General features: G+C 45.5%; 1 protein-coding gene across 4 annotated transcripts in view; it reads left to right on the forward strand.

Annotated features, from left to right (window-relative positions):
- cpt1ab (carnitine palmitoyltransferase 1Ab (liver)) overlaps nucleotides 1-15,336 on the forward strand; it is a 35,321-nt gene that overhangs the window by 3,819 nt on the left and 16,166 nt on the right. For 3 of the 4 annotated variants that reach the window (XM_056598844.1, XM_056598845.1, XM_056598846.1), the window contains exons 3-9: nucleotides 964-1,106; nucleotides 6,602-6,773; nucleotides 7,795-7,896; nucleotides 8,453-8,590; nucleotides 9,634-9,711; nucleotides 10,830-10,937; nucleotides 11,815-11,902. In XM_056598844.1, the coding sequence (XP_056454819.1) occupies nucleotides 964-1,106; nucleotides 6,602-6,773; nucleotides 7,795-7,896; nucleotides 8,453-8,590; nucleotides 9,634-9,711; nucleotides 10,830-10,937; nucleotides 11,815-11,902 (829 nt within the window). Of the gene's footprint in view, nucleotides 1-963; nucleotides 1,107-6,601; nucleotides 6,774-7,794; nucleotides 7,897-8,452; nucleotides 8,591-9,633; nucleotides 9,712-10,829; nucleotides 10,938-11,814; nucleotides 11,903-12,553; nucleotides 12,639-15,336 lie in introns of all 4 variants that reach the window. The other variant, XM_056598847.1, reaches the window with a different exon arrangement.

The raw sequence follows: 15,336 nt of genomic DNA on the forward strand, positions 1-15,336 counted from the left end.
GCGAGTTGAGCTGGTACTGTCAGCGGAAAAGGGGAATAAGAGGCAGTTTATACTACGGAGCAGCTTAGAACTACTCATGTGGATGTCGCTGCGTTGTCTCTGTTGTAGAGACAATCCAGCCACAACTCTACCCAAGTCCAGCCCCTGGTACAGCAATGCTGTCTGATCGCATTTACCTGAAAATTAAACCCTGAATATTTGTAGGGTTCGTGAGGGGAAATCGGGATGCGAAATCAAGCCGGCATATTAGCTCGGTCAGTGTTAATGACCGTGCCGCGAAAAAGACAGGTATAAGAAGGGTATATTTGGCAGTGTAAAAACAACTTTTTATTCCTATATTTCTACGGATATTTATATTATTATTATATAGCTGATATTATTTATTTTAATCTATTTGATGGGAAAGAAATTATTTCAGCAAAACTCATACTACATCAACTTATCACAAACTAATTAAGAGCTCTGTTACTTTGATGAAAGCGTCGAACCAGGCCCTCCACGATAAATGTATGGATCGCTTTAGATCATGCAAAAAGCCCTTCCTGCATTTTTCACTGCACGTCACATAAAGTTGAAATTAAGCTAGGCAGTGTCACATGAACCCAGTGACTTGCATTTCATTCACTATCCACACACAGACAGACACAGATAGACAGATCCTTTTATCTTGGTATTGATCATCCTAATAAGACAGTGTATGTATTTTTACTTTATCTCATTAAGAATTCAACAAAGTATCCCCTGTGTAGGTCATCCATTATTTATCTACCATCTACACATTCGTTCAGCTGTATCTCTTGTCCTTTGGTCTTGGTGTTCAGCAACTCATCTGTTTACACAGGGACCTGAATAAAGTAAGATCTGTTATAACCTGGTTGTGAGGAAAACAAATAAGGTTTCAGTAGGTCTTGGGATGTCCTGATCCCACCCTGGTGACACTAATACCCTCATCTCTGTTAACAGAACGGGGTGATGACCGGCGTGTACCCGGGCAGCCCTGGGGGCTTCATGGTGGTGGTGGGAGCCTACCTGTCCTACAACAAGTACAACCAGCTGGATCCCTCCCAGGGCCTGGTGGCCAAGCTGGGGCAGCACATACCTATTGGGTAAGGCCGCTGTCATTCAGTTCTTAACGTTAAGAGAAAATCATCTACAGACACAAACGTTTGATTCCTGAAAGCATTGAACCAATACAAATACACAAATACTGTAGCAAATACAATCCGAATGAGCAGGTTTGAGGAGGTTCAGGTGTAGAAGGGAATGCATTATGAGTTGGAGATGGCATTGGAAGCAATGGGATTTGTTCTGGTGTTCTGTTGACTATGTTGTTCAGATGACCAGATGGAAGGAGCTGTATTGATTGTGGAGTGGGTGGGAAGGGTCCTGTCACTGTGTGATATTTGTGGTTTCCGTGTCCTCACACTCAAAAGGCCTGTATAAGATCCTACCACTAAATAATGATCAAAACTCATTACGCTTATGCAGCGCTTTATAAAGTGATCCTGTGTGTGTTTCTTAATTATCAGCTGCAGAGTAGTAAGTGTAAGTTCAATGAAATGTAATGGCCTGGCAAAGGCAACGTGACTAGATTAGAACTAGGGCTGGCCCGAATGCCATTTTTCAGGCTTTGAATACTCGTTGGTTTTTCCAAGCGAATATTCGAATACTCGTTCCAGAAAAACACACTATCAAAAACAACATTAATAATCCCTATATACTCCCTGGTACCGATTTTGACAGTATCTGCATATGTTGTTGAAGATTTAATAGCTTTTGAACGTTAATTAGTAGGCCTAAGTAAGTTGGAGTTACTTCGTTTTTTCCCTGTGGAAGCAAACAGCTGTTGTTCCGTACCAAATCAGCTGTCCTCTGCCATCTCTGCCCTTGCGGGAGCTTTTCAATTCATTCTGGAACGTGCATCTTTTCAGGGAATTTGTACAATAAATCCATAACAAATATTATATTTTTGAATATTGATAGTCTTATGTGTCCATATTATATCTATTATATTGACCGGGTATTCGCAAGACTCTCACGCTCTGCAGCAAGCCAGTCACAGTTGATTGGCGCGGGGCTGTACAGCGAACGTAAACAAACGACTAAGGTTAGCATTTCACTAAGCATTTATTTTCCTCCCGAGATCCCGCTAATGTTGTTATAATGTAAAGGGAAACAAGATATCTATTCTTCCTCCACCTCTCTCGCTTCTCTGCTTGGTGTCGCTTATAGTTTGCCTCCCTCGCTCTGGTAACGTCCCGTATGTGTAACAACGAAGCTCCGAATACTGATTTAAGCTTTGAATACTAATTTTCCGAACGAGTATTCGAATATTCGAATAATTCAGGCCAGCCCAAATTAGAACACAGCCAAGTAATAGAGGTATCTTGTCGTTTACAGATAAATGACTAAAGTTTGTGTTTATGACTTAACAAAATAAGGTCCTCTAGTACAAATAGATGCTTTGTGGGTCAATATTTTCACTTTTGTGTGTGTGTGTGTGTGTGTGTGTGTGTGTGTGTGTGTGTGTGTGTGTGTGTGTGTGTGTGTGTGTGTGTGTGTGTGTGTGTGTGTGTGTGTGTGTGTGTGTGTGTGTGTGTGTGTGTGTGTGTGTGTGTGTGTGTTCAGGACTATACCCCCAAGATACCAATTGGTGCTGGTATGCTTCAAGTGCTGCCAAAGCTTTGAAGGAGACATATTATGGTGTTTTCCCAACAAGTAAACATAGTATTTGAGTTCTAGAAAACATGTTTTTGAAGCTGTTTGTTGGAAATAGCTTTTATGAAAAAAATCTCGCCTACCGCTGTTCCCCTCTGTTCCAGTCCCTTCAGAATGCGCTGTTTCTGGTGTCTGTAGCTTTAATGCAAATGAGATGCTGCCCTTTGACCAATGAGCTGTCAGACTGAACCACAGCATGGAGGAGAAGGGATTGTTGCCGTTTGCGGACTCCTGGAGCTCTATTTCATATAGTATAATAATAATATTATGTATGGGTATTTATATAATATTATATCCACGGCCAAAAGCTATGTGCACCTCAGATGTTATTATGAATCATAAAGATTGCGTCTGACGTCTCTGGCACTTGACAACAAGACTGGTAGTGGGGGATATCTCGGTCATGGTTGAGAGAAATTGCGGGAAAGGCACTTTGGCCTTGACTCTCTGAAGTCCATGAATCGCGTGATGGAGGAGAAAGGGATTGTACTCCTGGAGCTGAGCTGCCGGACTTGCCGCCGAGCTCCCCGCTCCGGAGCAACCGGAAAGCTTCTATGGAAAGCCAAGAAGGCCACAATCCGGCCCTAGAATGGCGCGGTAAAAGTGCAAAACCGCACGGAAACCGTACGGATTCCGTGCGGTTTGGCAAGAATTCCGTACGGTTTTGAATGACTAATAGCCGCAGCTATTAGTCATTCACTCCAGCTATTAGTCATTCACTCCGGCTATTAGTTATTCACTCCGGCTATTAGGTATGCAGAACGAGCCCCTCCCTCTTCTTTGCTTGACCAATAAGTTTGAAGGCTGTCTAACCAATCAGTGAAGAGAAATACCAGACTAAAGTAACGCATTGTCGAGTCTAGAACTGCAGTGCCTCCATGTTTCGCCATAACATAAAGCTGTGTTGTCTTTACTAGTTTCACTACAATGTAATGACCACCACTAGCTAGTGGAAAATACATTTGTGTCTAGTACAGTGTGTTATGTTAGGCTATAATTGTGATGGCAGTGTGCGAAATAGCCGTCAATATTCGGGGGTGTCCACATCCCTCGATTGTTGCGTGTCCCCCGATCTAAATGTTCTCAATATGACATTTCACTATTATATATATATTCCGTTGCGTGGCTGTCCTGGGAGAGCCGTATACGCATTTTAAAAACACCTGTAAAAGCTGTAGCTGAAAGATTCATCCACAAACATCAGAATAGAAAAACACTGGCAGGGACCATTTTAGCGCATAATAACTACTGCTGCCTATGCTTGTGGCAGTAATGCAGTTCTGCTGAATTATTTGGAGGACTTATAGCCTACTTGTAGTGAAGTATTTTTAACAGTGCGGAATCTACAGCTGGTCACTTTCACTGGCTAAGCAAAATGAATCCCGAACAGTTGAACCTCTGAATTGATCCTGAAAGCCTATGTCCTAGAATAATTCATTTGTATTCCGTTTTAGGCCATCTCACTAAAGGTCACTTAATAGCCTATTTAAGCTCACCAAGTCCAGTATTCAGAATTCAAAGCATTTATTCACAAATACGTTCTATTTTTTTGACAAGCGGAGCCGACAGTCCTGTGCAAGTATGCAAATTAGCCATGTGCGCCAAACAGAAGATAGACGCAATGTATAGAACTGATTGTTGTGCATTGTTGTGGATATGTAGGCAGGTTAGTTGTGGTTGTTTGTGGTCTTAGTGAAACAGCCTTGCCTTGGAGTTGGAGAAGTTGGAGTGATTGTGTGAATGTGCGAGAGAGAGCGCATCTGCCGTGGTGATGTTTTGCTTGTTGTGGGCTTATATGTGATCAATGATGTATCGGTCTGATCGTATTAGCTGTAGATGGATGGTTAAATAATGTCACAAGATCGGTCATACTGCAGGCTCTCATTTGCAAATGGACTGATTGTGTGCCCGTCTCCGATATGCTATATACCTGGCATTTATTCAGTTCATGTTTATGTAATGTTATGGCCTAGCTGGCTACTGCATATCGAGAACAATCTGGGGATGAGGACATCCCCGAATATTGTCGGGTATTTCGCACACTGCCATCTCAATATATAGCCTAACATATACAAATATATCGCTGTACTAGACACAATTTTTCCACTAGCTAATGGTGGTCAATACATTGTAGTGAAACTAGTAAAGACAACACAGCTTTATGTTACAGCGGAACATGGAGGCACTGCAGCTCTGATTGGTTAGACAGCCTTCAAACTTAGTGGTCAAGCAAAGAAGAGGGAGGGGCTCGTTCTGCATACCTAATAGCCGGAGTGAATAACTAATAGCCGGAGTGAATGACTAATAGCCGGAGTGAATGACTAATAGCCGCGGCTATTAGTCATTCAAAACGGATTCCGTACGGATTCCGTACGGAATTCTTGCCAAACCGCATGGAATCTGTACGGAATCCGTACGGTTTCCGTGCGGTTTTGCACTTTTACCGCGCCATTCTAGGGCCGGATTGTGGCCTTCTTGGCTTTCCATAAGCTTCGGCCGCAGTTCAGCTCCCGGAGTACACTGCCGGACTGCCGCCAAAGCTTCAGCGGCGGCCGGATGGCTTCGACGGCGGCCAGACTGCCGTAGAATTTTCGGCGGCAGTCCGGCGGGGGTAGCTCGGCGGCAGTCCGGCAGCTCAGTTCTGGGAGTACAATCCCTTTCTCCTCCATGTCTCCTCCTCCGGATTGCCGCCAAAGCTTCGGCAGAGAATGGGATTGTACTCCTGGAGCTTAGCTGTGAAGGGCTGCACCCGAGTTCCCCCCGCTGGGGCTGCTCGTCCGTTGGTCCACAAAATCTTAGCTATGCTCTGATTGGAGGGGAAGTGGGAGGTATATTCAACTGTGCCCCCTTCCTACGTAGGAGGGGGCGCCGAAACTGACTAGCTCGTTTGGTCACTGTAGGCGGGGTACCAGAGACCCAAAACAACACACCAAATCCCAGGAAAAGTGTTGTTTTCATAATATGTCCCCTTTAAGTCATTAGTTCCAAATTTTTTCTGGGTTGCTTGTCAGGCAAAACAAGTCTGGTAACTTGTCTGGAGTATTTTGTTAACTAACAATGAATTCTAAACATAATTCTTATATAATCAACAAAAAAAAAGGAAAAGGCAAATAATTATTTGGAATCCTACTTGCATTAATTGTTTTTTACTAGCAAGTGACACAATATCAATGATTCTCACTATTTTCAATTTAACAAATGATATAAATGCTTTGTGAGGTATATCCCTGCTCCTGCGTTTTCCTGTCCAGGGTTTGATTAGCATTCACTCATGATGTCAGCTGTGCTGAACTACTGTCTTTACTGGGGCCACTGACGGGCCCACGGTCCAAGTGAATAGATCTGCAGAGCTGCTTGGTATGCAACGCCTCGCTTTTCTCCTGTTCTGTGAGCCCATGCACTTGCTAGGGCTCTGGGTGAGCCAAGCTCTACGCGGTCACATGGCTGGATGCTTACCTTAAATGACTCCAGGGTTATATCTCTATTTAGGAGACAGTCCAATTTAGAATAAGGCCAATAAATCAACGTTTTAGAAAATAGTTCGTTTCAAGTAATTTGATTTGACAAGAGGCATTTCATGAGTGATACTGAAGACTGAGCACTCTATCAACATGTCTGATTAAGCTGTTAACTCAATCACACGTGCACTCCTCCTGTCCCTCCCCCTGTCCCTCCACCTGTCCCTCCCTCTGTCCCTCCCCCTGTCCCACCCTCTGTCCCTCCCCCTGTCCCTCCCTATCTCCATCCTCCTGTCCCTCCCCCTGTCCCTCCCCCTGTCCCTCCCCATGTCCCTCCTCCGGTCCCTCCTACTGGCCTTCCTTATGTCCGTCTTCCTCTACCTCCCTCTGTCCGACCTTCTGTGCCTCCCTCTGTCCCTCCCCAGCCGGTACCTGTCCTGTGACAACCAGAGGGCGGTGGGGGGCGTGCTGGTGGGCACGGGGCTGTGGGTCAGCATCATCTTCGTCATGAGGAACGTCCTCAAGTGCCTGCTGTCGTGGCATGGCTGGATGTACGTCCAGCACGGTTCTGTGTCCTGGTCCGCCAAACTCTGGATGGTGAACAAACACACTCACACACTTTCCCTCATACATTGACTCATACACGCGTACTCACTCACACTTGCTCACACACTATCTCACACTCTCCCTCACACTCCCTCATTCACACACTCTCATTCACACAGTCTCACACTCTCACTCACTCAAACACTCACACACTCTCACTCACACTGACTCACAGACTCTCTCACACACTCTCACACACTCTCACACACTCTCACACACTCTCACTCACTCACTCACTCACTCACTCACTCACTCACTCACTCACTCACTCACTCAAACTCACTAATATTCAGTCAGTCAGTCAGTCAGTCAGTCAGTCAGTCAGTCACTCACTCACTCACTCACTCACTCACTCACTCACTCACTCACTCACTCACTCACTCACTCACTCACTCACTCACTCACTCACTAATATTCAATCAGTCACTCCCTCACTCACACCCAGTCACTTACTCACACACTCAATCACACACTCTCACTCACTCAATCACACACTCAATCACACACTCTCACTCACTCACTCACTCACTCACTCACTCACTCACTCACTCACTCACTCACTCACTCACTCACTCACTCACTCACTCACTCACTCACTCACTCACTCACTCACTCACTCACTCACTCACTCACTCACTCACTCACTCACTCCCACTCCGGGACAGAGTGGGAGGACAGACATGTTCAGGGACATTTCTCCTCCCTAGCCTGATTTCACTTCAGGCGTGTAGTTAAGTCTTAAAATGTTTACTACGTCACACTAAATCTGACAGTGTTAAACAAGGGTTCACCCCCTCATGAACCCTTAGATCCTGTGATTTTAGGTTCAAAGCGGTATTATGTTGTCCAGGTATCAAAAACAGGGTTAGGGCTTTTAAATATGACTTAATAGCTTAAGCAGGTAGACGTTATGATTAAGTGTTGCTGGCTGGTGTCCATATATTTACATTGCATGTTTGTTAAGCGTATATCAAGCCCCGCTGTTTGTGTTGTGATTCCCGTTCTCCTTCAGGTGCTGGTGAAGGTGTTCTCTGGGAGGAAGCCCATGCTGTACAGCTTCCAGAACTCTCTCCCTCGCCTCCCTGTGCCCCCCGTGAAGGACACCTGCAGAAGGGTGTGTGTGTGTGTGTGTGTGTGTGTGTGTGTGTGTGTGTGTGTGTGTGTGTGTGTGGTGTTAAACAGAAGGAACGCTGCAGAGACCAAATGGATAAATTAGTCTCGAAGGCTTCCAGAGAGTTGGGTTAATCCTCTGCCCTTCATAATCATCTGAACAGTCCCCTGCTGGGCTTCAGTGATAGAAGCAGACATGAATCAAAGCGGAAGCCAGCCAATCAGTCGTCCCCCTGCCCTTGATTTTACTGTACCTGTTAGATAAGATCATGTGAGGCAGGTGTAAGCATGAGCCACCTTACAACCTGCTAGTCTCAACGGGCTCTGCAGGCCCCTAGTATATGACCCCCCCCCCCCCCCCCCCCCCTCCCACAGCCATCTAAAAATATGTAAACTTTCGCTCCTTCCAGGGAAGGTTAGCCCGGCAAGTTGTGTCCATGGTTACAGTTGAGTCCAGGATGCCTGCAGACTGTGGTCGTCCTGTAATGGTTAATGGTCAGGTTGTTATCAGAGGGGGCTGGTGTACCAGGGGTTGACCGCATGACGTCCGTCTCCTGCAGTACCTGGAGTCCGCCCGGCCCCTCATGGATGATGAGCAGTACGCAAGGATGGAGGGCCTGGCCAAGGACTTCGAGAAGAACCTGGGCCCCAGGCTGCAGTGGTACCTCAAGCTCAAGTCCTGGTGGGCCTCCAACTATGTGAGTCGGGGGACCAGCCCTCTTCTCCACTCTGCCTTTTGTGTCAAATTCACATTTAGTGCTCTTTACTAAACCTCAGGACTAATTATTTCTCCCAATTATTTGGTCATCAACAATTTTATATTAATGTTTGATAGACCTAATCAGGTGACTACAATTTTGGATGATTTGTCAGGCCGCGCCATCGTCATATAATATTAAATATATTTTATAATCATATAAAAAACTATATTGTATGATCTATGAATGTAGGCGTCTAGGCTTGGCCTTATGGGCGTAACCGGTATCCACCCAAACACATGATGTCACTCATAGCCTGCTCTACAAATGCAGAGCGTACCTGAGACATGGGTAATGATCCCTGATCACTGCTGATCGCTTCCCGTACATCGGCGGCACCCGTACCGGGCAGAGAGGGCGCCGCTTCTCCTCTGACTCACTAGAATGAGGCGGGCTGTGAAGAGCCTTCAGCACAATATCCTCCAAACACAACTGATATTCTTAGGGAGGAACGCAGGATTGGTTCTAAGCAGCGCAAAGGAGCTATCCTCTATAAGTAACAAGCAGCTTGGGCTGACAGACAGAGCGGCAAGCTCACCGGCATGTTGGGAGAAACCAAAGCCAATAAAAGCGTTGTCTTGAAGGATGGGCTCCTGTCCCTATATATTCCACGCAACACCGTGGGAGATCCCAGCGGGTGGAAGCATATGGGAGACAAGTTCTACAAGTTTACAAGTCGGACTAAAAATAGGTTTACCGGCATCTACCACCTTGACGGGCTTGTTGCCCAGTGCCAGCTGGACTTGGTCGGGCAACAAACAGTTCCCTAAAAATAAAACAAACTTTGTGGTTGCCCAAAATCCTACGATAATATAATATAAAAAAAATATACATATTACGAATATTTCACGTTAAATTGAAATAATTACAAACGTTTTAAAAGGAGCAAAAACAACCGGCCAGGTGGGCATGTCACTGTGGTCAGGGAGGAGGAGGAGCTGTGGCAGCCTGTATCTGAAACCTCCTGTGTTTACCGGATCCAGGTCAGTGATTGGTGGGAAGAGTACATCTACCTGAGAGGGCGCGGGCCAATCATGGTCAACAGCAACTACTACGCCATGGTAAGACTCAACACTGCAACCATAATACATTTTATTGCCTTATTCAAATGTTGATCTTTTTTTCCAAACATTATTGATCCAAGTAGGTAACAACCACAGACATAGATGATTAACATTCGATGACGGCAATAAAACTAGGTGTGCTCTGACACCTGAAACCAAGACGAAAAGCTTCCTTTAGGGTTCAAAACCCCAGGATGGGTTCAACAGGAAGTTGAATCAGTCCTCATTATTCTGATCAGACATGTAGTCCAGCCTACGCTACCTTCATAGCCTCCTTTTATCAGGCACGTCTCTTTGATACGCGTTCAGGACATTGAGAACAGATATTCTTTCCTGAAGAGATTGACTTGTTGAGTAAAATGTTTACAAATGCATCATGGTTAATTTGCATAATCGCTAACTAGCCGAAGCAGATAGCAGCTGATCTGTGAACAGAGCTGTGGTGCATTACCTTCCCTAACCTGATTCTCCAATTCACCCTTGCTATCATCGGACTTGGCATTTTCACGCCAATATAATAGATCATTAAAGGTTGTATCAGCGATTCTGGTTGCTCTGACTTCCGTTGCGAGATTCCAAATAAACAGAGCCAGCTAGCCCCTCCCTCCCGTGTTTTGAAAATGATCATGGACGCGCATTTTCATGAACGTGCATGACCATGAACGCGCAACACATACGACACTCGAAGGGTCGCATAGCCCAGGCATGAGCGCGAAACACCACAACACCCACCCCTTGTCTGTGATTGGTTGGAACACTGTTTATTTAGATTTACCATTTGTTTTTGTGTGCGATCTCGGAGCCTAGGCTGCCTAGAGAGACGCTTATTTTGACCGCCTGCTTATGGGACGGGCAGATCATGAGGAAAAAGCAGATGAATGTGATACTTTATGTTTCATTCTGAATCAATGATACAACCTTTAAAGATACGTGTGGAATAGTGACCTGGGTAAGACCGCACAGCATAACTTCTGTCCTTATGTTAGCCAGGAGGAACCAACAGCCTGCTTTTCTCCATGACCTGCTGCTTGCCCACAGTTGGACATCGAGTACAGGGAATGTTTAGGATAATGGTGATGTTTATGAATCAATTAATGCAATTTCATTCTCTGTAGGACTTCCTGTATGTGTTCCCAACGTCGGTGCAAGCCGCCCGGGCCGGCAACGCCATCCACTCCATCATGCTGTATCGGAGGAAACTGGACCGGGCTCAGATTAAACCAGTTAGTACTCCTAGCTCTCTGTCTAACTCTGTCGGTGACTCTGTATTTGTCACACTGTCTCTCTGTCTCTGTGTCTGACTCTGTCTCTCTGTGTCTGACTCCCTCTCTCTGTGTCTCTGTCTCTCTGTGTCTCTGTCTCTCTGTGTCTCTGTCGTTCTGTGTCACTGTCGTTCTGTGTCTCTCTGTCTCTGTGTCTTTCTGTCTCTTTGTCTCTGTCTTTCTGTATCTGTGTCTCTCTGTCTCTCCGTCTATAATGCCAATACAGAACTCTGTTTTAGAAGGATACCTTTCTGAAAACAAAATCAATATATCTGAATTGATGGCTTATTCAGAGCGGTAGGGGACTTGGTCTAAAGGGGAGATTTAGTATTGTATATATTTGTCTATAGTTGATTACCACGAAGCCCATGCTGGAGACAGCATGTGGGTCTACGATATGGCCATGATCACTGTAGGATCATGGTTAGGACTATTGTGTTTTGTTCCCAGCAATCTCCTCCCAATGTTTTCAACCGCATGTTGTATTTCGCTCTCAATTGTCGTTCCTCCCCCCCCCCCCCCCCCCAACATGCATGGCGCTCAAATGCTTGGTTTCTTATATAACTTGCACACTTAAACGCACCATACATGTGTCTTGAAATAGCCCCAAGCCTCACCCCATCTGTTAACGTTCCTTAGCCCAGACGTCAGCTGAAAACGTCGGTACGTCGTTATGTATATCATGGTCAACACCATGATATACATAGCTGCCTCCTCATACACACCCCAGGTAGAGGGGGGGGGCTCTCCTGCTCTTCCAGTGCCTCCACCTTCCCAATAAAGATTGTCTCTGTTCTGCTGTTTTTGTCCCTGCCTCGTGTGTCGGACGCTGCGTTAGATTTACTTGCTGGCCAACAAGGTGCCCCTGTGTTCTGCTCAGTGGGAGCGCATGTTTAACACCACCCGCGTGCCCGGGGCCGAGACAGGTAAGACGGGAGGGCACACCTGACACGCTGAACCCTGACCCAAGCCCCCGAACGTAGCGCCATCGCCGTGTGCAACCCATGTGAAACCCTTGACACCCTCCTGTGCTCCTATGTAACCCGGTACCGCCCTGATCCGCTCTCTCTGATTGGCCTGCCTCCGTTTCCCCAAAGGGAAACCCCTCAAGCTACTTTCCTTTTTACCCGAGCATCAAATCGGCTCTGTTTTGAAGGGCTAAGTTCCAGGGTTGTGGTACTGGTTGTCATGGAGGCGGTAGGTCATTGGTTTCTGCCACCACTCACCCCTCCTCCTCCGCCGGAAGGACGGCCGCTCGGCCCCCCTCCCGCTACGAGGACCGCTTTCAATCCAACCATCCTCCTTCTGGTCTTGCTCATCTGTCCCATAGCTTTCTGACCCCTAGCTGTCTGTCCCAAGGCGTCTGACCCCTAGGTTTCTGAACTCTAGGGGTCTGTCCCCTAGGTGTCTGCCCCTAGGGGTCAGTGCCCTAGGTGTCTGACCCCTAGGTTTCTGACCCCTAGGTGTCTGTCCCTAGATGTTTTTCCATGTGTGTTCTGGGCTACTTGCAGGGTTTTCATTTACCTTTTGTTTTGTTTTATCATCTCTCTGTTTGACTCTCCCCATTTGCTTTTCAGCTCATGCTCCTAAACACTATCCCCATGTGCTCATCCCAATACGAGCGTATGTTCAACACCAGTCGTGTTCCCGGTGTAGACACAGGTAGAGTCCTAGTGGCACCGCCTCTCCCACACCGCCTCTGCATGCCCAGCCTCCCTCCGTCCGGACCAATCCCATGTATGAGATTATGCATGTGACCTGGCCCACGGGCGTGGCCGGTCCTGATTTGCATGTGAGGTTAAACCGCCAGGTGTCTCAAGTCCTAAAATGAGAAGAAAGAGCAACTTATAGGTTTGAATCCCCGCTTATTTCATATCTATGTACCGGTATTATGTAGCCCAGTGGTTTTCAAACTGTGGGGCGCGCCCCCCTTGGGGGGCGCCAGAGTTCTTCAGGGGGGGCGCGACGTGAGAAAAAAATAAACCCGAAAAAAAAAACTGAAAGTCGATGATTCAAATCATCAGTCGTACTTCAACTGTAGAAGTAACATAACTAAATCAATTTTCAACCGTTTATCTTCGTGCAAACACACTTGTATCTTCAATAATATCTAAACAGAATTTCAATATCATTTAAAATTTCTTCAGAATCACAGTTTCAGTTTCATACCGCTTCGTTTTCAGATGTTTTCATTGAAGACGTCTGCCATTCTGATACACATACTTCTAGACATCGTAACTCATTCCTTTTTCAACCGTTTACCATCGTCCAAACCATTAAACAAATCTACACACTTGTATCTTCAATACTATCGAAACGGAATTTTGATAGCATTTATACTTTTTTCAGAATCACAGTTTTAGCTTCAAACTGACATTGTTTTCGGTTCCTTATAATAATTTAGGTCACCATAGCAGCACCGGTAAACAAACCCCGCCGAATAGTCGAATCTCCGGACTGAAAAGGCAGATCTGATTCGACTCAGAAAATTCAGAGTCGGGGACAGCCCTAGAAAATAATATTGCTGGCTAACTTTAGCAAAATGGAAAAAAAAAAAATGTTTCAAATGTGTAAAATAATTAAAATAGCTTTCAAAACACAGGTATTTCGAACTTTTCAGCTGAATTTTTTTCTCTGAGGGGGGGCTCAATCTCTCACACTTTGAAAACCCCTGATACCCCCGGTAGCCAATGGATGGTCTGGTCAAGCACGTTCCATTAAAAGTCCTGCTTAGGCCAAATAGAAAGAAATGGTTATAAATATAGGAATGGATTTGCTACATATGTTCCCCTCATGTATTAACCGGAGACGCCAGCCTGCAAGTTGTGCTTTTACGTTGTTTTGAGGTATATAAACAAAAACATTTAAAAAAAGATGAAACATTATAACCTTTTTAGTTATTTAGCAAAGGTTTTATAAAGTGCTTAACAGGAATCAAACAGATGTTACACTATTTGACATAATTAATAATATTTTTATGGTGTTATTTATATTATATGGCATGGTAGTTTAAAGACCTTGATGGTATCTTGGGTCAATTAATAATTAGTGACTGAGTTATCAATTTATTGCATGTAGAAACCTTCTACCTACTAAACGGTGACCGCTGAGCTGAGCCACAAGAAGATACTTTATGTGGAAAGTCCTGAACTCTTGATCATTATCTCCATTTATTGGCCGTCAACAAAATATACAAATTATCACAGCCATTGAGAACAGATTCAACTCTGACTACGTCAATGTTTAAAGTAAATTGCGACACCATTGGATTGTATATTGGACTTGGAAGAAAGGGCTCTTTCCACCATGTCAGGCCTGTTGTGTAAAGGCTATTCCTCCAGAGGTCATGAATTCTGATCTACATCAAATTCTTCACAACCTAGAAGGAGGTGTGGGCTGTAAGTTGCTGCACCGTAGCTCGAACACTGAGGAGGCCCCTGTCCATGACCTGCTCCAGGAGAGCCCAGCTTCAGTGCTGCAGTGCGTTCCCTATGTGCTCAGCATGGAGGTACCACGCACCCGAGAGCCACAACCAGCTCGGAGGAGCCTGTTCTTTGATTATTGGTAACAGGCATACAAATATATTTATACAATATATATACCAACCATATTGTGTCAGGGAAAATAAAATGACATTAATAGAAAACAAAGAAAATGGAATAGTTTGCGTTTTAAATATATAACAGGTTAACTTGACATGGTGTCAGTTACGCTGCAACTGTCAATCATGGCCAACAGAATTGAGGCCCGCCTAGTTCCTAGAGAGGCAGGTTCCCCGCCCAGCCTTGCTCTGGGGCAGAAGCCCACACTTATCCTGGATATGGGGCGTAACGGTGCTCCGGGGAAAGCAGGGGACTAACATAGACTCCGCCTTCTGGCTCCTCTGCTTGTTTGAAATCTGAGCATCACCCCAGAGCAGAATGCTTATTTACGATATGACGCTCAAAATAACGTTTGAGTTTGATTGCTGATGCTCATCAAACGAACAGACGTGCCTCACCATAACTCACACGGTCATCAACCGCCCATCTCCTCCTCCCTCCATCTTCAGCTCCCCCCCACACGATGTACGTCTCGTAGATGTGTAGTCGTGTAATGGTGTATCATGTGTTGGATACACTTGGTATAGTGCTACTCAATTCCATACTATCATATTTGGGTGTAGAGGTGGTAATGGTAAAATTACCACACGATGAAATTCAATAAAAGCTACCAAACATATTTTGTCAAGCACAGTACATTACTCTTACATAACCTTCTCACCCATACCCAACTGTGTGTGTGTGTGTGTGTGTGTGTGTGTGTGTGTGTGTGTGTGTGTGTGTGTGTGTGTGTGTGTGTGTGTGTGTGTGTGTGTGTG

Source organism: Gadus chalcogrammus, chromosome 9 (genome assembly GCF_026213295.1).
Source record: "Gadus chalcogrammus isolate NIFS_2021 chromosome 9, NIFS_Gcha_1.0, whole genome shotgun sequence".
Lineage (NCBI taxonomy): Eukaryota > Metazoa > Chordata > Actinopteri > Gadiformes > Gadidae > Gadus > Gadus chalcogrammus.